Below are 23,274 nucleotides of genomic sequence, written 5' to 3'. Positions count from 1 at the left end.
AGGCCCTCGATACCGCTTCGGGCTCCCTCTCCACATAGCTCGGCTCCGTGTATAGAGAACGGTACACGGAGCACGGGGGGGCACACAAATGAGAGTCAAAAGGCAGGCTCCTTAGCCTAGTGAGTAACTTTGCTGCCGCAGTGATGTTCCTTGCACACAGAAATGTCAGGGTCACTGGATATAATCTCATGATTCAACTCTTATTGATAAAGGGAATACAGCAGCGCTGCATATGTATTACAATAGGCTATGAAGTCTTTGTTAAAAAACAAGATTAACCATGTTTCCTGTTGTATTTCCAGAATTTCCTGTGTTACATCTCTCCTCCATTGAAGGTGCAGGGGTGTTAAGGGGAATTTGGGATCAGGCATATTGCTGGCGTGCACTGCACTTGGCCAGATATATATTTATAGAGACACCTTAGTGCTATTTACTGAGTCGTGCAAGTTGTCTGTCTTTGTATTTTTTTTGTATTGTCTGTCTGCATGAGTAAGACACCAGCAATTACTAATAAGCAGTTTCCCTGCCATGTCTAAAACATGGATATACACTCACTTCTCTTACTAATTATTTATATCATAACTGTTTATAATGATCCTAAAGACTGCAAATCTGAATCATGGCTGTGGCAGCCAAATACTGGCTTTGTTCACTGTTGTAAAGTAAGATATGTTATATCAATTGGTCAGCACATGGTGCTTATAAAACAGTATCTGTGGAGCACTGCAAGCATTGTGAGTTCAGGTCTCACCTGCAGCAGCTTTGGCTTAATTCACTTGGCCACACCACACTGGATACGCCCAATCTCATCTGATTTTGGAAGCTAAGCAGTGTTGGGCCTGATTAGCCACCTGGGAGTACAAGGTGCTGTAGGTATTTTTAATCTACAGCCACACCACACTGGATACGCCCAAACTCATCTGAGCTTGGAAGCTAAGCAATGTTGCATATTGTTTTGCCATCTGGGGGAAACTGGTGATCCAACTAGATTGCATACTAATACATGCTAGTTTAAACTGTTAAAAATAGATCAGTTTGGGCTTACACTATCAATATAAACCTACCATAGGTTTTACAGTCAGGATAGCTCTCCAGAGCCCACTCCCAAGAGCGCGCTCCCGGCGCCGGCCACTAGATAGGGCCCATTAACTAAGCTGTGGTTAAGCAGCAGTCATCTCAGGTTTTAAGCCTGTGTGAGGTCACATTTAGTTTCAGACTTCTAAAAATGTATTATACCTCTGTATCAGGATATATCTGGATATATGTATATGGGTATATAATATATATGTGTATGTATGCATATATGGAATATATATATATTTATTAAGGTCTGAGTATGTGTGAATATACATTGTTGTATGTATGTGTAGATATATATATATATATATATATACCCCTTCACAAATCACGGCACTGGAGACAGGTTTCAAATGCAATAAAAAGCTTGTAATGTAGGTAGACGCACGTTTCAGAGCTTCCGCTCCGTCCTCAGTACCATACAAGATAAACACAACTTGACAATACACACATTTAAATACCTGTGTAGGTCCCGCCGAGCACCGCCGCCGTCCCTCTGGCTCCCGTTCACCGCCGCTGCTCTCACTTCCGCTTCAGCTCCCGACCTCATGTTGCCAGGCAACGCTCAGCTTGCGTGTCACCAGCCCCACAGTCTGCAGAGCGGGACGTCACTGATATTGCAGCTCCGGAACTGGTTCCCCCGGGGTCTGCAGCACACGCCTGACAGGGACCTATAACAAAGACAACACATAATACAGACACTAAAAGAGAAAAACATTACATTAAACATACATAATTATCGTACCCAGAAGCATCTTCTCACTACTAAATGCGGATCAATATATATATGCATATACTTGTATACCCTATGGCTAGATACCACTAATACTAGGGTACCAACTATAAAGAACAGCACTATTCCCCAATCGATCACCCCCACAAAGAACAATATAACCCCAGTGCGTCCTACACTAGGGGCATGGAATCCATCAGTAATCAAGTACTATACTCACTGCCAACCCATTTACATAACATTCCAGTTGATCTTATCATTTAGACCAAAGGGAGTGAATGTGTTTAGCCTCATAATCCACCTTGATTCCTTTTCCAGCAAGCATTTGGCCCTGTCACCTCCCCGCAATGTGTAAGAGTAAAAGATGAAGGCTTACTTCCTGATAAAGTGTTCAAAGCACTATGTATAAATCATCCCAAGAATCTAGTGCTGTACACACTGCCCAAACTTCATAAACATGACACTCAGCCGCCCGGCAGACCGATAATTTCCGCAAGGGATTCTTTGTACCAGCCAGTGGCACAATTGCTGGATAGCATCCTGCAACCTCTATTGATGACCCAAGAGACGTTTCTAAAAGACACCACCTCATTTCTACTTAAAACTGGAAGCTCTTCGGGACATTCCTCCTAATACGTGGCTATGTTGTCTAGACATTCAGAGCCTCTATACTTCAATTCCGCACCATGAGGGAATGCGGGCCATGAAAGCATTTTTGGACAGGAACCTTGCTTCTAGTGTATTCAATCATGATTTGTTCCTGACCCTGCTAGAGCTTACTTTATATCGTAACTACTTCTTGTTCAATGGGGAATTTTACCTACAGCTGCGAGGGTGCGCGATGTGATCATCGGTAGCACCCTCGTATGCTAATGTTTATATGTTCGATCAAGAACAGAAAATGTTCTTTAATAACCCTGCGGTGAGAAGCAAGTTACTTATGTACACTCGATATATTGACGACGTGTTCCTATTATGGGGGGGTGACCTAGAAACCTTTGAGGCCTTAATGTTGGAGATTAACAATTCAACATCTCCGATTAAGTTCACATATTCATGTGACAACAATGTAGCTAACTTTTTGTATGTCAAAGTGATGTTAGTGGATGGTGTTTTACAGTCAGAAATATACTCTAAACCTACTGATCGTAACACATTGTTGATGGCCTCCAGCCACCACCCTCCCGCATTGAAGAGGGGTTTACCGACATCACAGATGATGCGAGTTGCCCGCATTACCAGCGATCAGACTAAAGTACCTCAACTTTTGGATGAAATGATTTCCAAATTTGAGCACCGAGTGTATGATAGGCAGCTCCTTCAGACACAAAAACAGAAAGTATTGGGTATGTTCCGTTGTGACTTGCTCACATCCAATAGTAACAAAGAGGGTACCATTTTACCTTGGAGTAGTGATTACTCGGTAGCCAGTCTTATTATACACAGGGCCTCTAAGGCTCTTTGGCCCATTGTGGCATCAGATCCTGAACTTCCTGGGCTCAAGGAGATCAGACCAGTTGCAGCGTTTAGGAGAGGTCGGAATTTGAGGGACCGTCTGGTGCGTACAGATATTACAGGCATGGGCAAGGGAGACGCACCTAATGTCTATCGCAAGGCCCCTGGTTGTTATAGATGCCCGAAATGTACCACATGTCGTTACATGGTGGTGTGCAAAGATTTTAAGCACCCACATAATAATAAAAAAAAGTACGGCATTAGATATGTAATTACATGCAACACTTCTTTTGTGGTATATGTCATTGTCTGCCCCTGTGGCCTTTACTATATAGGCCAGACGGTGCGCAAGCTTAGTGAAAGGATGGCAGCCCATCGGTCAGCCATCAAGTTGACGCTCAAGGGCAAGACAGTGGACCAACCAGTTGCACGCCACTTTAAACAAGCTGGCCATAAATTAAGTGATCTAAGTTACTTTGGCATTGACCACGTACCACTCACATTGCGGGGAGGTGACAGGGCCAAATGCTTGCTGGAAAAGGAATCAAGGTGGATTATGAGGCTAAACACATTCACTCCCTTTGGTCTAAATGATAAGATCAACTGGAATGTTATGTAAATGGGTTGGCAGTGAGTATAGTACTGGATTACTGATGGATTCCATGCCCCTAGTGTAGGACGCACTGGGGTTATATTGTTCGTTGTGGGGGTGATCGATTGGGGAATAGTGCTGTTCTTTATAGTTGGTACCCTAGTATTAGTGGTATCTAGCCATAGGGTATACAAGTATATGCATATATATATATTGATCCGCATTTAGTAGTGAGAAGATGCTTCTGGGTATGATAATTATGTATGTTTAATGTAATGTTTTTCTCTTTTAGTGTCTGTATTATGTGTTGTCTTTGTTATAGGTCCCTGTCAGGCGTGTGCTGCAGACCCCGGGGGAACCAGTTCCGGAACTGCAATATCAGTGACGTCCCGCTCTGCAGACTGTGGGGCTGGTGACGCGCAAGCTGAGCGTTGCCTGGCAACATGAGGTCGGGAGCTGAAGCGGAAGTGAGAGCAGCGACGGTGAACGGGAGCCAGGGGGACGGCGGCGGTGCTCGGCGGGACCTACACAGGTATTTAAATGTGTGTATTGTCAAGTTGTGTTTATCTTGTATGGTACTGAGGACGGAGCGGAAGCTCTGAAACGTGTGTCTACCTACATTACAAGCTTTTTATTGCATTTGAAACCTGTCTCCAGTGCCGTGATTTGTGAAGGGGTGTATGCTGATTTACACTGGCACGGGGACCTATTGCTGTTTGAACTCCAGAGTGCCGGCTGCTATGGACAAATATATATATATATATATACATATATATATAAAATATGCTGACATTAAAAATCTATTTCGCAGTAAGCAAGACTAATTGGTCAGCACACAGTGCTTATTAAACAGTATCTGTTGAGCACGGCAAACATGGTGAGTTCAGGCCTCACCTGCAGCAGCTTTGCTTATTGTTTTTACAGGTGGCTCTGTAGCCAAGTGGTTAGGCTTTCCGGCCACAGTGAACATTGTGATTGCATGGACACTGGTTCAGATCCTGGTTTAACAGGTGTTAAAAAAAAACAAAAAAAACATGGTAGGACACCATTTTCTTTTAACGTTACTTCCTGGTTCTTTCCCGGAGGTTGCTGCCCTACAACACTTAGCCTCTGGAAGAGCGGGGTGTTGTTAGGAGTTTAATTTATTAATTGTTTTTGTACAGCATGACTCTACAGGAAGATTCACTATTGCTGGTAACCACATGCACGGTAATGCAGGTTTATACACACGTTACTTCTGTGGTGTACTTACTGGTTGGAGTACATGATCACTAAGTCTAATGCATAGTCAAACAAGCAGCTTCGCTGCAAAGTCGGTCACACAGTGTGTCGGACAAATACGAATCTGGGCCAGTGGCGCAATGTATAACGCATCTGATTACAGATAACAAGATTGTAGGTTCGTCTCCTACCTGGCTTGTTTAAGTTGCCGTGATCGTATAGTGGTTAGTACTCTGCGTAAAAACTGCACAGACAGACCCTTACCGGTCCTCTTTTGGGGGAATGCGGGGGCATGTACTGCCTGAGAAAGAAAAATTTTTTTTTTATTTTTTTTTACTGTTTCAGTTAGATTGTTGCGGTCGATTTGCCGCCAGCCCTCATAGCACCAGCCCAGTACGTCAGGTTCTCAGCGAAGGCTGAACAATTTCCAATGAGAGACAATTGCAATTATTGGGTGTTTTACTACCTATCGGAGTGTACCCTACACAGCAGTAGGGCTGTTGCTTCGCCCTGCTTTGGTAAGGGTTTTGAGGTAACAAGGCTGTAGTGGCAGGGCACTCCAGTTCAGGTTTGCCCTAAATAAAGACCACCTTACACTTCTTGCTGCCTACAGCTTATTTGGACGTTGGCAGTTGGTTCTTGCATTTTCAGCTTCGCTAGTGGCGCATAACGTCCACTTTGGCTACGTTCCTAACAGGCGGAGTCGGATTCCAAACGAGATAGATCGCAGACCAAGTGGGGGGGAAAATCTGATTTCCTACCATTGTCTACGCGAATTCCTGAATGATTCCGTCTCAACGACTTCAATTCCTAGGTATGATTCTCGATACGGTAAATCAAAGAATTTACCTACCCGAACAGAAAGTACAGGTCATTCGTCATCTGGTACAATTAGTGCTCAAGCCACGCACAGTCTAGGTTCATTTGTGCATTCGCCTATTAGACACAATGGTGGCGGCTTTCGAAGCGCTTCAGTTCGGAGGACTTCACTCACGTCCTTTTCAATTGGATGTGCTCGCACAGTGGTCGGGCTCGCATCTGCAGATTTACCGCAGGGTGAGGTTGTCTCCAAGGGCAAGAGTGTCTCTACTCTGGTGGCTCAAAGTACAGAATCTAACCGCAGGGAAACGGTTCGGTGCCTGGAATTGGATAATTCTCACAGCGGACGCGAGTCTCAGAGGTTGGGGAGCTGTAGTTCAAAATTATCAGCTCCAGGGTCTCTGGGCGGATCACGAAAGATTGCTGTCTATAAATGTCCTGGAACTCCGGGCAATTTACAATGCGCTACGACAAGCAGTGCACAGGCTGCAGGCTCAGGCTGTTCAGGTGCAGTCAGACAATGCGACGGCGGTCGCATACATCAACAAACAAGGAGGAACGAAAAGCCGTATGGCAATGCGGGAAGTAGCTTGAATCCTCTATTGGGCCGAGTATCACCAAATGATATTGTCGGCAGTAGTCATTCCGGGAGTGGACAACTGGGAGGCGGATTATCTCAGCCATCTGAATTTTCATCCAGGAGAATGGGCATTAAATCCAGAAGTATTTCACATGCTGGTCCAGAAATGGAGTTACCCGCAGGTGGACCTGATGGCATCTCGCCACAATCATCAAACGCCCCAGGTCGTATCCAGAACGAGAGATCCAAAGGCAGTGGCGGTGGATGCTCTCACAATCACGTGGCCATACAGTCTCGTGTATCTGTTTCCACCGTTTCCGCTGCTCCCTCTGTGGCTAAAACGGATCAAAGGAGAGTCCGTCACAGTTATACTAGAGGCGCTTCTTTGGCCTCGGAGAGCTTGGTTCTCGGATCTCCGCGGTCAACTCGCAGTCGGTCTTTGGCCGCTCCCACTACGTTCGGACCTGTTACAGCAGGGTCCGTTCCTTTACCCCGATTTAGCGCGGCCGCGTTTGACGGGGTGGCTGTTGAGACAGCCCTCTTAAGAAGAGAGGGCATTCCAGAATCGGTTATACCAACCATGTTACGAGCTAGGAAGTCGGTTACGGCAGCTCATTATTACAGAATTTGGCGTGCCTATGTAGGTTGGTGTGAAGCTCGGAAGTTTCCGACATCATCTTTTAAGTTATCCCGTCTTTTGTTATTTCTACAGATGGGGTTAGATAGAGGTCTGAGTTTATCATCCACACTAAAAGTGCAGATATCGGCATTGTCCATTTATTTTCATAGTAGATTGGCCCTATTGCCGTCGGTTCACACCTTTATGTAGGGTGTCCTCAGAGTTCAGCCTCCATTCACTCCACCTACTGCGCCATAAGACTTGAATCTGGTTTTTAGATTTCTTACAGTCTTTTTATTATGAACCCTTACAACAAGTGGATATTAAATTTCTCACTTGGGAAAACAATTTTTCTTTTAGCCTTAGCGTCAGCAAGGCGTGTTTCAGATTTGGGTGCTTTGTCGTGCAAGCCACCGTATTTAGAGTTTCATGATGACAGAGCGGAACTCCGGACGAATTCCGCTTTTCTACCAAAGGTAGTGTCATCTTTTCACATCAATCAACCAATAGTAGTTCCTGTGTTACAGGAGACTCTGGTAGGTTGGATGTGGAACGCGCATTACGCATTTATGTATCCCGAACGTCAACCGTTCGTAAGACGGATACGTTGTTTGCTCTCTATGATGCTGCCAAGATGGGTTGGCCAGCTTCTAGGCAGACCTTATCCAGTTGGATTAAACTGACCATACGTCAGGCTTACCTTCATGCTAGGTTACAGCTGCCTACATCAGTAACAGCTCATTCCACACGTGCTGTGGGAACATCATGGGCAGTGAGTCGTGGAGCTTCTACGACACAGCTTTGCCGGGCGGCTACATGGTCTTCCGTGTACACGTTTGTGCGCCTCTACAAGTTTGATACGATGGCGGCATCAGCATCTAGCTTTGGCCGCCTAGTGTTACAGGTGCCAAACAGCTCTCCCGCCCACGGGGGAAACTTTGGTACGTCCCAAGAGTACTCCAGTGACCCCTAGTGGATGAAAAAGAAAATAGGATTTTGGTACTTACCAGGTAAATCCTTTTCTTTGAATCCATAGGGGGCACTGGACGCCCACCCAGAGCAGTTTACCTGGTTTGGGGTAGGTTCAGTAGATCTTATGGTAACACATTTTCACCGACTGGTTCAGATTAACAAGTTATGGTGTCAACTGTTTAGTTGTCAGTAATGTTGTGTCAACTTTATTATTGTCTGTTATGTTATATGTAATTCTCCATTGTCAACCTCTCTATCGCTCCTGTTCGGCTCAGTAAAAAACACTGAGGTACTCAGGGATATGGAGGGGAGGTGTAGTTTCAAAATTAATTTATTCAGTGCCTACTTCCTGTGGAAGCCGTCCATATCCCAAGAGTACTCCAGTGCCCCCTATGGATTCAAAGAAAAGGATTTACCTGGTAAGTACCAAAATCCTATTTTCATCAGTGCCTGATATTCATTCCTTTCTTCTTTTCTAGCGTCTTCTCTCCCCTGATTGAAAGATTCTTTCTCTGTAGGGAATCTTTTCTTCTGGTCATAATGAAAATTCCTTTTTGTACGGAAGATAATTGTTTCTTTGATACTGTGTTTTTGGTTGTTCATGTATGAGTATTCTTTTATATTTTCCATTTTGCTGGTTCTTATTATGCTGTGGTCTGTAAGGCGTTTTTTCTTTTCTTGTTTCCTTTTGAATAAAGTTTTTTTTAGCAATAAATAGCAAGTACTTTGACCCAATCTCAATCCTTGACAAAGGGCGGGAAGCTCGAAACGCGTTGGAGAGAGACGGAGGCAGGAGAAGCGGAAGCGGGATCTGACGTCATCACCAAGCGCCGATCCCAAAAAAGTTACAACCATGGACAGAAAGGTCATGCTACAATATAAACATAAACCTAGAGAGAACAATTACAGTACAGCATTCATTACTCAATTTAATAGTCAGTATTACCAATTGGAAAGTATTCTACAAAAACACTGGCCAATTTTACTTCTAGACAAACAACTGGTACCCTACATAAAAGAGGAACCTCAAATCATATATAAGAAAGCTAAAAACATAAAGTAACATCTAGTTACAAGTCATCTACAAGACGAATTCCCTCGCAGGACAGAAAACAAAGGACATTATTACTGCTTGAACTGTAAAGCCTGCAAAAATATGGGAAATAAATCTACTAAACCAATTATAGAGTTTAAATCAAATATGACAAACAAGACATACACAGTGAAAGAGAAGATCTCTTGCGACACTGAAGGAGTGATCTATTTATTAGAGTGCCCCTGCGGATATCAATATATCGGACAAACTAAAAGAAAATTGAAAATTAGGATTTCCGAACACTTATATAATATACAAAGAGGTTTGGAAACCCATAGTGTTTCCAAGCACTACAAAGCCCATCACCAACAAAATCCCTCCACGTTGAAATTTATGGGGATACAAAAAATCTGGTATAACTGGAGAGGAGGAGATATATGTTTGGACTTAAGAAGAAAGAAAACAAAATGGATTTTCTTAATGCAAACGATGCAACCACAGGGCTTGAATGTAGAAATAGATATTAATTCTTTTTTAGTGACATAACAAGTGATACCTATATAAACTTAAAACTTGTTTTTTATTTTAATATATGCAAACACCATTTAAATTAACTTTTAGGATTAATACAAAATTCTTATAATTGATACTAATGTTAAACTTTTATTTATTTTTTTATCAACTGAAATGCCATACCTATATTTTTGTTTAAAATATGAATAACCTATAGAATAGGATAACATGGAGCATGTGTTTTCCGCCGGAATAGCAACTTCCCGTATGACCACTTCCTGTTTTTAATTAGAGAACAATAAAGTTTTTTAGCAATAAATAGCAAGTACTTTGACCCAATCTCAATCCTTGACAAAGGGCGGGAAGCCCGAAACGCGTTGGAGAGAGACGGAGGCAGGAGAAGCGGAAGCGGGATCTGATGTCATCACCAAGCGCCGATCCCAAAACGAATGGACACCGCAACTCATTGCAGGAGGGAACCAGAGCCGGGACGCCACTAGTGAGCCGCGATTGGCGGCTCACAGAAGGTAGGGAGAGCTAGGGACAGCTAATCACTGGCCAGTAAAACCTGGATCACCAATACGGAACCCCCAGCAATTAAAAAAACCAACCAAATACCTCCACATAGCACCCAAAAGAGCTGTATTCATTATAACTAACAGTTTTCTTTTTTAGGTATGAGCATTTCTTAAACAAATCACAAGCGCTTCTATCTTTTAGAGTCAGAATTGTTTATCTTTACAGAAGCTGCTAAAGTATACACAAGCGCAGTGAAAATTATATATTTTGATGCCCACAGGAGAGCTGCTGCCGCGGATCAAAGCTCCTGAGACCCCCTGGATGCTGAGCCCTAGTTCCCTGTGATGCGCTAGATGCCGCTGAGTCTCGCTTCTGCTTGGCGCACAGGCTTTGCGGCTCTGGATCGGCTCTCGCGGACATACAAGTGGGCCCACACTGTTTCTCTGGGGGCTCCCTCTCTTGCACGCTGTCCCACGGAGCTCAGTGTGTAATAGGTGGACAATAAATGAGGGCTCTCCATACAATGGCTGGTGGCCATTTTAAACGCATTCTACCCTGTCCTGCTGCAGTGATACTGGGTCTGTGCAGATTACAGAGGAAGGACAAAGCTTCTAACATAGCACATAATCTCTGAGGTAGGGGGATGGCTGGGGGCTCACCTTGATCATTGATCACTTCCTGCTATTGTTCTATCTTCAGCCCCGGCTGTGAGCTCCTGGATTCCCTGGTCTCTGCTGGACAGGTCCCTGAGGTTTCTTGGAATCACTTGCTACTTCAGAGATAAAAAGTTTGTCTGCATCGCTAAATAATTTATCACCTGTGGCCAAGTTATGCCACTGTATCCATATATTCTGGCTCCAAGTGAAGATATGTCCATGTCATATTATTAAATCAAAGGCATCTGGGTATTCCCTTTTCTGAAATTACCTCAGTATAGCTAATTTTCCATTCATATATACGTTCTGAGACTTTGGGGCCACTGACATTTTTCATTTATATCTCACCTCTTAACTGCCTCACTTGAAATGGCTAACAAAATTCGTAAACCCCCAAAGGGGATACAACATCCTTTTTCGGTCCTAAACGGGGCAAAAATATGACACGCCAGCCTGCCTCACCGGGTGTGGCTTCTGATATCACTTTTTGTCCATCTAGAGCAGATGTTCCCATTTTGTCAGACTCTGACCAATACGACTCTTTGGTACAGCGCATCGCCACTACATTTAGAGTTGAACTGAGGGCAGCAATACAAGACCTAAAATCGGAAATCACCTCATTGGGCACCCGCACAGACCCGCACATTAGAACACAAAACAGACGATCTCTGTAATTATGAGGATGTGGTTTCCCAAGAGGTCTCGGAGTTACGCTCAGAGGTTTAATTCTTATGCGACCATGTAGAAGATTTGGAAAATAGGTCAAGTTGGAACAATTTGCGGATTAGAAATATTCCAGAGTTGGTGGACACCTCAACCTTACAGGGGTATCTATCTGGCTTGTTCCTTCAACTTCTTGCTGACCTCAATGAAGATCAATTCTTGTTGGACAGAGTACACACGCGAAACCTTCCCCAGATTAACCTCCGAGAGATGTTATACTGAGGTTGCACTACTATCATATTGAATGATGAAAGTATTGGATGTCTGTCGTGGTTTGCCTGCTTTCCTCTACAAAGATTCCAATTTGTTGGTACTTCAAGATCTGGCTCCCTCCACTTTGAGAAAGAAAAGAGAGATGTTGCTGGTTACAAAGGATCTTCGCAATCGGAAAGTTCTCTATAGATGGGGATTTCCATTCTCGTTGCAATTTTCATTCAATGGCCGGCATCATACTATTAAAAACCCAGAAGATGGTATGGAATCCCTTCAGAGAATGGGCCTCTTGCCGCCCTCATCGGTCTCTCCATCGCATAGCATTGCAAATAGTTCCAAGTAAGGGAGCTTGCATTTTAAAGTGTATGTGAGTTGGAATCAGCAGAATGTGAGTTGGAATCAGCAGAAGGTGAGTTAGAATACAGAAAAAGGTGAGTTTTATAATACGCAATCAGGAGCACATATATTTGCAATACCATTAAACTTCTGGTGAGGCTGAAAGGGGCTGACCTTGTGAGTGAGTGAGAGGGTCTCTTACTTGGAGTAGCAGAGGGGCTGTGATTGTGCGTGTATGAGGGGCATATTTTTTTTAAGCAGGAGCCGGAAGCCGAGTGAAAAGGAGGTGCAGTGAGCTGGAACAACTGCAACTGCTAGGTGGAGTATCGGTGCCGCAGAAGAGGTCCCACTTAGATAAGTATTGAATACTTACTTATTGTGTATTGATTGTATTGGCTAGTTGGTTTTTATTCTTTATTGTATTTTTGAAAGGTAATAGGGAGTTTAGTTCTCAAACAATGGGAGGGGCCATGATTGAGAGTCTCACTCAATACGTGTCGTGCAAGATTTATGCGCACCTGGAGCAGCCGACCAAGGGCGAATACATATGCACGCGATGTGAGCAAATGGTTGCCCTGGAAGCCCAGGTATCTGATCCAGAGCAGACCGTTACGCGACTGAGGGATATTCACAATCTCGAGCGAAGTTTAGATAGAATGGTGGAGGAGTTGCAGCAGGGGTCACTGGTAGATGAGGAAAATCAGTTAGGCAGTTGGGTCACTGTTAGAAGGGAGAAAAAGAGGGGTAGGCACGACATCTTGGATCTATCAAACCCGAACAAATTTGCCCGATTGGACGAAGATTCAGTGGATGATAGCAACAAAATGACGGAGCTGGAGGAGACTGCTCTCTCTAGCAACCGGAGGAGTGGTCCCTCTGGCTCAGATGGGATGAAAGCTAGAGAGGCGCCCAGGCAGATGGTGGTGGTAGGGGCTCTATCATTAGGACGGCAGATAGGGCAATCTGCTACCGGGACTGTGATCGCCGTACGGTCTGTTGTCTCCCGGGTGTTCGGGTACGGCACATCGCGGACGGGTAGATAGATTGTTGGGAGGGGCTGGGAAGGACCCGGCGGTCTTGGTGCACGTTGGCACCAACGACAAAGTTAGTGGTAGGTGGGATGTCCTTAAGAAAGATTATAGGGACTTAGGCCAGAAACTAAAAAAAAGGACGGGAAATCTTTAGGAAAATAAACAAATAAAGGAACTGATAAACTAAAATGTTTGCTTGCAAATGCAAGAAGTCTAGCAGGTAAAATGGGGGAATTGGAATTGTTAGCATCAAAGGCTGAGTACGACATTATAGGTATTACGGAAACATGGTGGGACGACTCTCACGACTGGGTTGCTAACTTGGAGGGGTAGTCTCTTTTTAGGAGGGACAGGGCTAACAAAAGAGGAGAAGGTGTATGTCTTTATGTTAAACCATTACTTAAACCATACCTAACGGAGGTTATCTATGAGGAGACTGGCGATAATGTGGAGTCAGTATGGGTAGAAATCTCAAGTGGGGGAATTGATGCAAAAAAAACTAGTCATAGGCATGTCAAAGTCAGAAAAATATCTCTATACACACTGCCATATTTGCACCTCATACACGTCCGCGCTGCGCATGCGTACGCTCTCCCGTGCGTGCGCATACTCACAGTCGCGGGCACCCGCAGGCGCACGGTATGCGTATTTACGGTAGAGTTTATGTGATCGTAGCGTGCGACTCAATCGTTACATATTTTAACTATATAATGTATTTTGTAGATCATGGTCCCTTTGATAGATTCTGAAAGTTTAGTTAATATAGCATGTTCCTGGACAGAGGGATCCCTCTTTGTATTGTACGAAGGGTCTAACAGGAGTCATACAGTGGTGTTTAGTACCCATCGGAAGAGTATTTAATTAGCAATATTCCGGTGTTGGTTTGGAGCGGATTAATCGCTCGTGCGAATAGTTATGGACATAAGAAGTTTATGTCCATTTACTATTATTTGCTCTTACTTAGCCATGCGGCGGGAAACCCAGTATCCCACCCACCTGAGCTGTTGGAAATCGTCACAGCCCACCTGTATGAATCAACCTATGACCTTTTGTTATAATGCGAAGCCGAATTCCTGTGTCCAATGAACAATGAGATTGTAGGGACCATTGAATTGTATTGTGTGTGGGGCATAAATAGACAAGCCGATCACATCCAGCTCACTCTTCAACGGTTATCATTGCTGAAAATCGGGAGCTGGATGTCCAGAGGCGCATGCGATCGTTCCCCTTGTGCGTAAGTGTTTCTCCGCAATCATATTGTTCTTACTGTTATTGTGAGCCATTTCTCTCTATTTCTCTCTCTTCTCCTCTTTCTCTCTTATTTTCCCTTAAAACATAATTGTATTGTATTGTATTTCCTGTGTAGTTATCTGGTTAGGTAGTCTATGTTATATTGTAGTGTATGACTTGTATTGTGTTAATTCTTTTGCAAGTATATCATTCATAATATATATATATATATTAGGCGTTGGACCCTAAGCCCAGGTATCTGTGTATTTCTTGTAGTGTTAAGTATTCACAGAGCGTCGGTGACGCTCAAACAGCTTTTAAGTTAATAAGGTTACACTAGGTTGCATCTACACCCTATCTCTACACTAAGGCTTTACAGCATATTACATTGTTTATGGTTTAGATATAAAGGTTTAACATTGTGAGCGTCAGCGCCGCTGGTGATCTCCTCGTGGTCCCGAGCGTCCGCTACGCTATAGCGAATCATTACGTTAGCCGGCAGCCAATAGCGTGCCTGCCTGTGATCTCTTGGCCGTGAGCGAACGTGACGCTTGAGCGTCTCGACTACGGCTAAGCGATTGCTACGCAACGAGCGTACCCTTACGGTACTCCATACGTGAATAACGTACAGTGTTCTTAGACCTCATAAAGGGTTTTATATAAGATAAATATTTAGCTTTATCAATTGGCGGCTCGCCCGTCCTTCACATATCTGCACTAGGTAATTTCAGCAGACATTATCCAGCAGCAAAGGGCGGGAGGTCATATTCCTCGTAGTGCTGTTTGGATAAGCGTCTGCTTCGCTTAGTAAAGGGTGCTGAAGGAATCCGGGACCGGAGGTAAGAACAAAACGATAGTGTCTTTTTAAAACTGTTTATTTCTGTCTTGCGTACACACGCACGCATATCTGCATTTCTTTTCATTCGTGTATTTTCATATATCACTCTCCTGTTTGCCATTGTATAATTGATAAACGTACTAAGAGAGATTTGCCGCTATTTCATAGTTAAAGAGTAAAGGTAATACAGTTAAGGTATAGAAATACACACAGCTCTACCTAAAGGTAAAAGGAGAGATTGGTGTGGTGTGCGGTAGATGATCGAGGATCATCTACATTGATAAACGTGTTAGTTGTGTTACGGTGGACATTGGTTTTGTGTACACGTGTCTCTAACAAAGGGCTGAGACTCGCGTACGCAAAGGCCGACGCACGCAGCGTAAATTACGCAACGGAGCGTCTGGGTACGCCCACGTAACTCAGGTCACACGATAGTGTTGATTGTTAAGTAACGCAATAAGCGATAAATAGCGCAACAGGCGATAAGTAGCGCAAATCTATTTTAAATTCGAAATTTAAATTAACAGATCCTTCTCCTAATTTGTAACACATCTGGTCTAAAGAGAAATTTCTGCGCAGAAATAGAAATAGAAACAAAAGTGTATATGTGGTGAGTGAGTGTTTGTTTTTACAATTTTGAGGATTGAACCAAAAGAAATCATCGAGTTCTCGTGAAGGTACATACGTGTAAGTGACATGCACGGTGGCTAGGGAGGCATCCTTGGTTAAACATAAAATTTGAGCATTAGAGTATAGCAGACCAGGAGGTCATACTGTAGCAGACCAGGAGGTCATAACAGACCAGGAGGTCTAGGTACAGCAGACAAGGAAGTCCGCTATAGAGTCCACAGGCACAACACCAAAAAAAAGGGTTGGTGCAACACCCATATAGGCCATACAAGCTCTTGCTGAAGGAATTCGCAGCCGCAATTTTCGATTCCGCTGGTCGCTCCGTACATAAGATTAGTTGCTTATGTGCTGAACGATTGTACCGCACGTAATTGTGTGCATTAGTAAACCTGACCGGTACTATTTGTGTACGAAGGTCATAAACGCTATTTGTACATTCTAACGTGATTTGTGTAATTTTTTTATTTTTTCAAAAAGGGAAGTTCGCTGGTCACTCAGGAACTATCTGACAACCACACCTTTACTGGAAAGGGTTAATGCTCTGCGGATCACACTCACATGTTCCAGTAAACAAAGGTTAATAGGGGCCCTGGGTCGAGTACGCCAGCACTATATCAGTGTGATCAGGTCGTATTGGTCGGCGTGGGCGAGTGAGTGAGGTGCTCGGTAAACTTCACCGCCAACCTATCGTGAATATCTTGTTTTTTTTGTAAGGTTCCGTAACACCTGCAAATTATGGGGGCCAGTTGTTCAGGAAGGGGGCGATCAACCTCGGTTCGGGTTGATTCTATAAACCGACCAGTCGGGTCGGCAAGGTACGTAATGTGTGAAAAGTACGGAAGTCACACAGAAGCTTTATGTGATGAATGGGAGAGAATGACAGTACATGACGGGGAGAAATTCCCAAGAGTAGGTGGCTTCAGCACAGAAGTGTTAACGAATTTAAGGAGAAGGATATGTCTCATTAAATCAGCAAAGAGACGAATCAAGCATTATGATTATTTGCAGTTGTGGCAACAGGAGGGTGACATACAGAGAGGATTGGCTCAGGCGGCGGGATCTGGCTCGATCAGGAAACTGATAGCCACGGCCCCACCGCCACCATACATATCAGGAGAGAAATTGGTTGCGGAGAATGACGCACTAAGGTGTAACAAACAAACACTTAGCAACTGTGTAAATGTTAAAGATAATGTTAACCAATTAACCAATGCAAGTATTAACCCGTGCAAGTTGTACCCTGTTTTGAACTTTCCCCAGGAGTGTGATCAAGAGGACGAATCGGCAACAATATCAGCGCTCTCTCTAGCAGCCACCATATCTGAGACAACAGTAGGCACGGCCCAACCTATAAGATTAGTAACAAAGCCCCCTAGCGGAGGGACAGGTGAGGTCGTATCAACGGGTAAGTACGGCACCATACACTATGCTGAAACTATTTCACCACAAACTGCAGAATCTACACAGAATGATGTTGTTAGAATTAATCCTGTTAAGGTAATAGTAGTGCCAAATGGGAAAACGGACACTTCAGGAGTCACTCCTGTTAGGAATATCGCCATGTATAGCCCGTTTACCCGAATGGAATTAAGGACCATAGTGTCTGAATTCCCTGACCCTAGAAAAGATTTAGTTGCTAGCCAAAAATACATCAGAGACCTAGGAAACACTTTAGAGCCCAATAATAAAGATTGGCAAGTACTGCTAAGAGCTTGTTTACCCTCCAATGTCGACGCAACTCAATTTTTAGCTGACTGTGGATTAGATCAGGATGTACCTCTTACAGATGTGTACAACAAAGATAATGTAAAAAGAATAAGCTTACAGTTAAAGGAGTATTTCCCAGCGGTAGTTAAATGGAACAAGATATTCTCCATTAAACAAAAGGAGTCAGAAACAGCTGCAGAGTATTTTCACAGAGCATTATCAGAGATGGCAAAATACACAGGCATAGAGGACATTAAAACAAACATAAACCATCGAGAAGTAGCAGTATCGGTACTGATGGATGGTTTAATTGAGTCATTAAAGACTAGGGTACAGACCACACAACCATGTTGGCGAGGTCTGTCTGTGGCTACTTTGAGAGAGGCTGCTATTGATCATGACCGGAATATCACCAGACACAGGGAGTCACAAGGTGATAAGTTAATGTCAGTAAGTATACAGGCCCTGACCACAAAACAGCCTGTGTTAATATCACCAAACCCTGTGGGTAAGTCAAATGTGGTAACATGTTATTTTTGTCACAAACAAGGACACTTTGCACGAGACTGTAGATCGAGAAATGTACAAAAATCTTATCAACCCCCTAGACAACGACACGACACACGACATTGGGATCAGGGTCCACAGAGACGGAGTTATGAGCCACATACAGGGGAAACAAAAAGATACCCCCCGAACAGAGACTGGCACGCCTCTGGTAGTTCCCAGCTAACTCCCTCACAAGTAGTTGCTGCCAGCGGGATTCAGGGAGGTCACCATACCCAATAGGGGTGTGGCCATACCTGTAATCTGCAGCCAGTAAAATTGATTGCAAGCCTTGGAAGTGAACCCGAAGTTGCAATTAATGTAGCTGGTAAATCATTAAACTTTCTTGTAGATACGGGGGCGGCCAAATCAGTGATAAATTCGACAGTGGGCATGAGAACCACTGGTAGGACAATTCCAGCCATGGGAGTAACAGGAGTAGTCCAGCATTACCCTGTTAGCAAACCAGCCGAGATTACAATAGGACCTTTACATACCAAGCATTCCTTTTTGCTGGCTGCATCGGCACCGACCAATCTCCTGGGAAGAGACTTACTGTGTAAAATGGGGTGCGTCATTTATTGTACTCCTGAAGGTGTATTCTTGGACATACCTGAGAATCACGCTCAGGAAGTGCGAGACATGTTAGACTCCCCATCAAAATTAATGTCACATACCATTATGACAAATAGGACTCCCTCCCAAGTAGAAGAAATGACATCTCAGATACCAGAGTCACTTTGGACTAAAGATGGACAGGACACTGGATTAATGGCAAACGTAGCTCCGGTAGTTGTACAAGTAAAAGATGGTAGGATAGCTCCAAAAATCCCACAGTACCCTCTGAAGCCAGAGGTGGAGTTAGGAGTGTACCCAGTAATAGAGCGCTTGCTACAACAGGGCATTCTGGTAAGAACGTCCAGCACTGCCAATAGTCCCATCTTCCCTGTGAAAAAGAGTGGGGGGAGGGGTTACCGGCTAGTGCAGGATCTGAGGGGGATTAACAAAATAGTTGAGAGTCAGTTCCCCGTAGTGCCAAATCCAGCTGTCATCCTAATGCAAATCCCTCCCACTGCGAAATTTTTCACTGTTATTGACCTCTGCTCCGCTTTCTTTTCGGTACCTCTGCACCCTGACAGCCAATATTTGTTTGCATTTACATACAGAGGAGTCCAATACACATGGACTCGATTACCACAAGGATTCATAGATAGTCCAAGTATATTTTCCCAGGCTTTGCATGATTGTTTACAGTCTTTCCAACCAGAGAGTGGATCAGTATTAATACAGTACGTGGATGATCTACTACTGTGTTCTGATTCATTGGAAGCATCCCTGAAGGATACGAAACAGCTCCTGTTTCATCTTTCAGACACAGGACACAAGGTTTCCAAAGACAAGTTGCAGTTATGCCAAACTAAGGTAAAATATTTAGGACACTGTCTAACACAAGGACTGAGACACCTGACCGCTGATAGAATTCAAGCAATTAGAGACATGACTCTGCCACAAACCCAGCAACAGATCAGAACATTTTTAGGAATGTGTGGGTATTGCCCTAATTGGATCCCAGGGTTTTCCATTCTAGCGTTACCCTTGCAGGAGATGATCTACTCAAACAAACCTGATCGGATTTCGCATACAGACGAGTCTGAGACGGCATTTGAGAGACTTAAACAGTGCCTAACGCAGGCACCAGCATTAGGTATGCCAGACTATGGGAAACCCTTTGAGCTGTACGGAACAGAAAGTGCTGGTTGCGCGGCAGGCGTCTTAAACCAAAAGCACGGTGATGCCAGCAGGCCAGTAGCATACTACAGCGCTCAGCTAGACACGGTAGCGCGATCCCTCCCCACATGCTTGCGAAGCGTTGCTGCGATAGCATTGCTAGTAACGAAAAGCGAAGATGTAGTGCTAGGTCACAACCTCACAATTCATACACCACATGCAGTGTCAGCCTTGCTAAATTCTGCCCAAACCAGGCACGTCTCATCAGCGCGGTTTACAAGATGGGAATTGGCACTAATGGCCCCCGTAAACATCACCATAAGGAGATGCAGTGCATTAAATCCTGCAACATATCTCCCAGGTGTGCCTGGACAGGCACAAAGGGTGGAGGATGAGAGTGGTGGGGAAGGAGGATTTAATACAAAGGAAGACACACATGATTGTATGGAATATTTGACCCAAAATTTTACCGCAAGGCCTGACATCAGTGACAACCCACTGGAAGATGTAGATCTAACTTTCTACACGGACGGTAGTTGTCATAGACAGTCAGACTCGGGAGACTTGTGTACTGGATACGCAGTCGTAGATGACCAAGGCACCATAGAAGCGGAACCGCTAGGCCCACCTCACTCAGCCCAGGTTGCTGAACTGGTCGCCCTAACCAGAGCATGTGAATTGGCTAAGGGCAAATCAGCCAATATCTACACCGATTCTAGATACGCATTCGGGGTAGTCCATGATTTCGGAGCCCTATGGCGCCTCAGAAACTTCATGACAGCAGCTGGTACACCGGTAGCGCATGCAGCTCACATAAAAAGGCTTCTAACAGCGATACAGGTACCCGACAGAGTGGCTGTTATCAAATGTAAAGCACACACATATAGCCAAGACCCAGTATCACTTGGTAACAGCCGAGCAGACGAAGCTGCTAAGTTAGCAGCTGGTACCCCCAGACAGACAGACACCACACAACTGATGGTATTTAATACCATCAACACACAGAAGTTGTGTGAGATGCAAAATTTGTGTTCCACACAGGAAAAGGCAGTCTGGAAGGCAAAAGGATATGACCAGGAGTCCTCAGGACTCTGGACGGATGGACACGGTAAACCAGTGGCCCCCAGAGCATACCTTCCATGTTTAGCTGAGGCAGCTCACGGGCTGACTCATCTGGGCAAGGAAGGGATGTGCAAGTTGGTAAGAGCATATTGGTGTGCCCCAGGATTTTCATCTCATGCGAGTAAAAGAGCAATGTCATGCCTTACCTGTTTGAGAAAGAACATCGGAAAGGCAATACCTACAGAACCATCTCATATCCCACCTGCCGGCGGCCCTTTCCAGGTAATACAGATTGACTTTATTCAATTACCCCCTTGTCGAAATTTGAAATATGTACTTGTTTGTATAGATGTTTTCTCAAATTGGGTCGAAGCATTTCCGGCGGCCACAAATACCGCTATGTTTACTGCTAAGAAAATTGTGCAGGAATTTGTATGTAGATACGGTATCCCTAGAATAATTGAGAGCGATAGGGGTACCCATTTTACAGGTGATGTCTTTCAAGGAATGTGTAAATTGATGGGAATTGATAGCAAGCTGCACACTCCATACCGTCCACAGGCGAGTGCGAAAGTGGAATGAGTGAACAGCACTATTAAAAATAAACTGAGTAAAGTGATGGCAGAGACAGGATTGACATGGCCAGAAGCTTTACCCATTGTACTGTACAGCATCAGAACCACTCCCAGGTGCCCTCTTAATCTGTCTCCCTTTGAAATCTTGTTTGGTCGACAACCGCATGTTATGATTAACCCTCAGGATGATTTGAAGTGTAACAATGAAGTGACTGTAAAATACTTGATTAACATGAGTAAACAGTTAAGGAATCAAAATGATAATCTGAAGTTGGTGATTCCTGATTTACCAGATAGTAATTGTCATGACATTGAACCTGGGGATTATGTAATGATACGGAATTTTCTACGCTCAGGTTGCCTTATTGACAGATGGGAAGGACCATACCAGGTCTTATTGACTAGCACTACAGCATTGAAGGTTGCTGAGAGAGAGACTTGGGTTCATTCGTCCCACTGTAAGAAGGTTGCTGATCCAGAGAGGTCCCGTGATAAGGAACAGACGGTAGAGGTTGTATCACTGGAGTGTCTGTTCCAGGAGGATTGAGGCGGCACCTGAGCATTGAAAATCACAAGACCAAAAGCAGTTGTCGATCCCCTGTTCCCTTTTATTGTTTTTCTCCAACTTCCCATCCCCTCTCCCTCAAATTATTTTTTCCCCCTTCTCATTCTTCTCCGTTTCCTCCTACAAGATGGACTTGCCCCAAGAGACTGTGATCCGGATTTTCCTGTTGACCATGATGTTGACCAGAGCAGTCTGTTCCGGCGAGAGTACCATGGAGGTCGAGAGAGGTTCTGGAATGGGTTCTGATGATAAAGATGGAGGCGTAATTTTCAAGAACAACTTAACCAACAAGTAAAGGCGAGTATCAGAAAACGATCCGATAGCATTGACAATAGAAGGAATTGTGAAGGATTGTTAGCTGAAGAAAACTGTATCTGTAGGCTCTGTGACAACGTAGTGGAGGATGGGTGCATTAAGAAATGCCAATCCAGTTTTAATATCCATATGGACCGGCATCCATTGAGTGACTATCACTCCTTAGTGGGTAGTGTGTTAAATAAAACAGATTGTTGGGTATGCTCTCAAGTACCTCAAGGTCATAGCAAATCAGGGCTAGTACCATTTCCTTTAACGTTAGGGGAGGTACTTGAGTTAAGTGGTGGGAGACCGGTGGACAGGAGGTTTAATATCTCCAGCCCTCCTAGTTTGAAGCTCCACCAATACCATGTGGATAGGTCCCTATTATGTTTTAACATCTCCAATCCCCGAAAGCCAGGAAATTGGGAAGTATCATGGAGTAACCAAACCATGACCTTTTCGCATAGAGCAGATAGAATGCCTACAGATACAGAGCTTATACGCCACATAGCCAGTAGAGGAAAATCTTTCCGATATAGGTATACCTTAGGAAATAGGATTACGAGAGTTGGAGAGGTATCACCAGGATACTGTGCACATATCGTACAACCTGATACGTGTACTAAGCAGATGGAAGAATTAGGGTTAGGAGATTTCACATGGAAGGTGTGTAATATGGTTATGTCCTACTCCGTCCCATATGTTCTCCCCGATGATGCATATTTCATATGCGGGAGAAAGGCGTATAAGTGGCTTGCCCCAAACTCTGAGGGATTGTGTTATATTGGAAAAGTACTGCCTGAAGTAATGACTGTATCACATGACAAAATGAAAGACATACACCGTGTTGCCCAAACTCCTTATACTCACACCCATTACGAGCACGTAGTTAAACGGCACCTGATAGAAAGAACAGAGCATCCGGCCTCTGACATGATCCATGAATCCACCGGGATTCAGTTTCTAATCGCGTTAGACATCACTCGCACCGCCAGAGGAGT

At 44.3% G+C, this 23,274-nt stretch overlaps 1 protein-coding gene across 1 annotated transcript in view; it reads left to right on the top strand.

The window, feature by feature from the left end:
- Window positions 1-2,690: 2,690 nt before the first annotated feature.
- The window catches only part of LOC134968692 (uncharacterized), a gene marked incomplete at its 3' end in the record, with an annotated part of 43,365 nt that continues 22,781 nt past the window's right edge, over window positions 2,691-23,274 (top strand). Inside the window, exons 1-3 of the mRNA XM_063944205.1 lie at window positions 2,691-3,156; window positions 3,601-3,777; window positions 12,497-12,651. Coding sequence (XP_063800275.1) covers window positions 2,691-3,156; window positions 3,601-3,777; window positions 12,497-12,651 — 798 coding nt within the window. The remainder of the gene's footprint in view (window positions 3,157-3,600; window positions 3,778-12,496; window positions 12,652-23,274) is intronic.

This window comes from Pseudophryne corroboree, chromosome 11, assembly GCF_028390025.1.
Source record: "Pseudophryne corroboree isolate aPseCor3 chromosome 11, aPseCor3.hap2, whole genome shotgun sequence".
In the NCBI taxonomy this organism is placed as follows: domain Eukaryota; kingdom Metazoa; phylum Chordata; class Amphibia; order Anura; family Myobatrachidae; genus Pseudophryne; species Pseudophryne corroboree.
The sequence above is the reverse complement of the archived record's forward strand: the minus strand, read 5'-3'. Positions and strand labels throughout refer to the sequence as shown.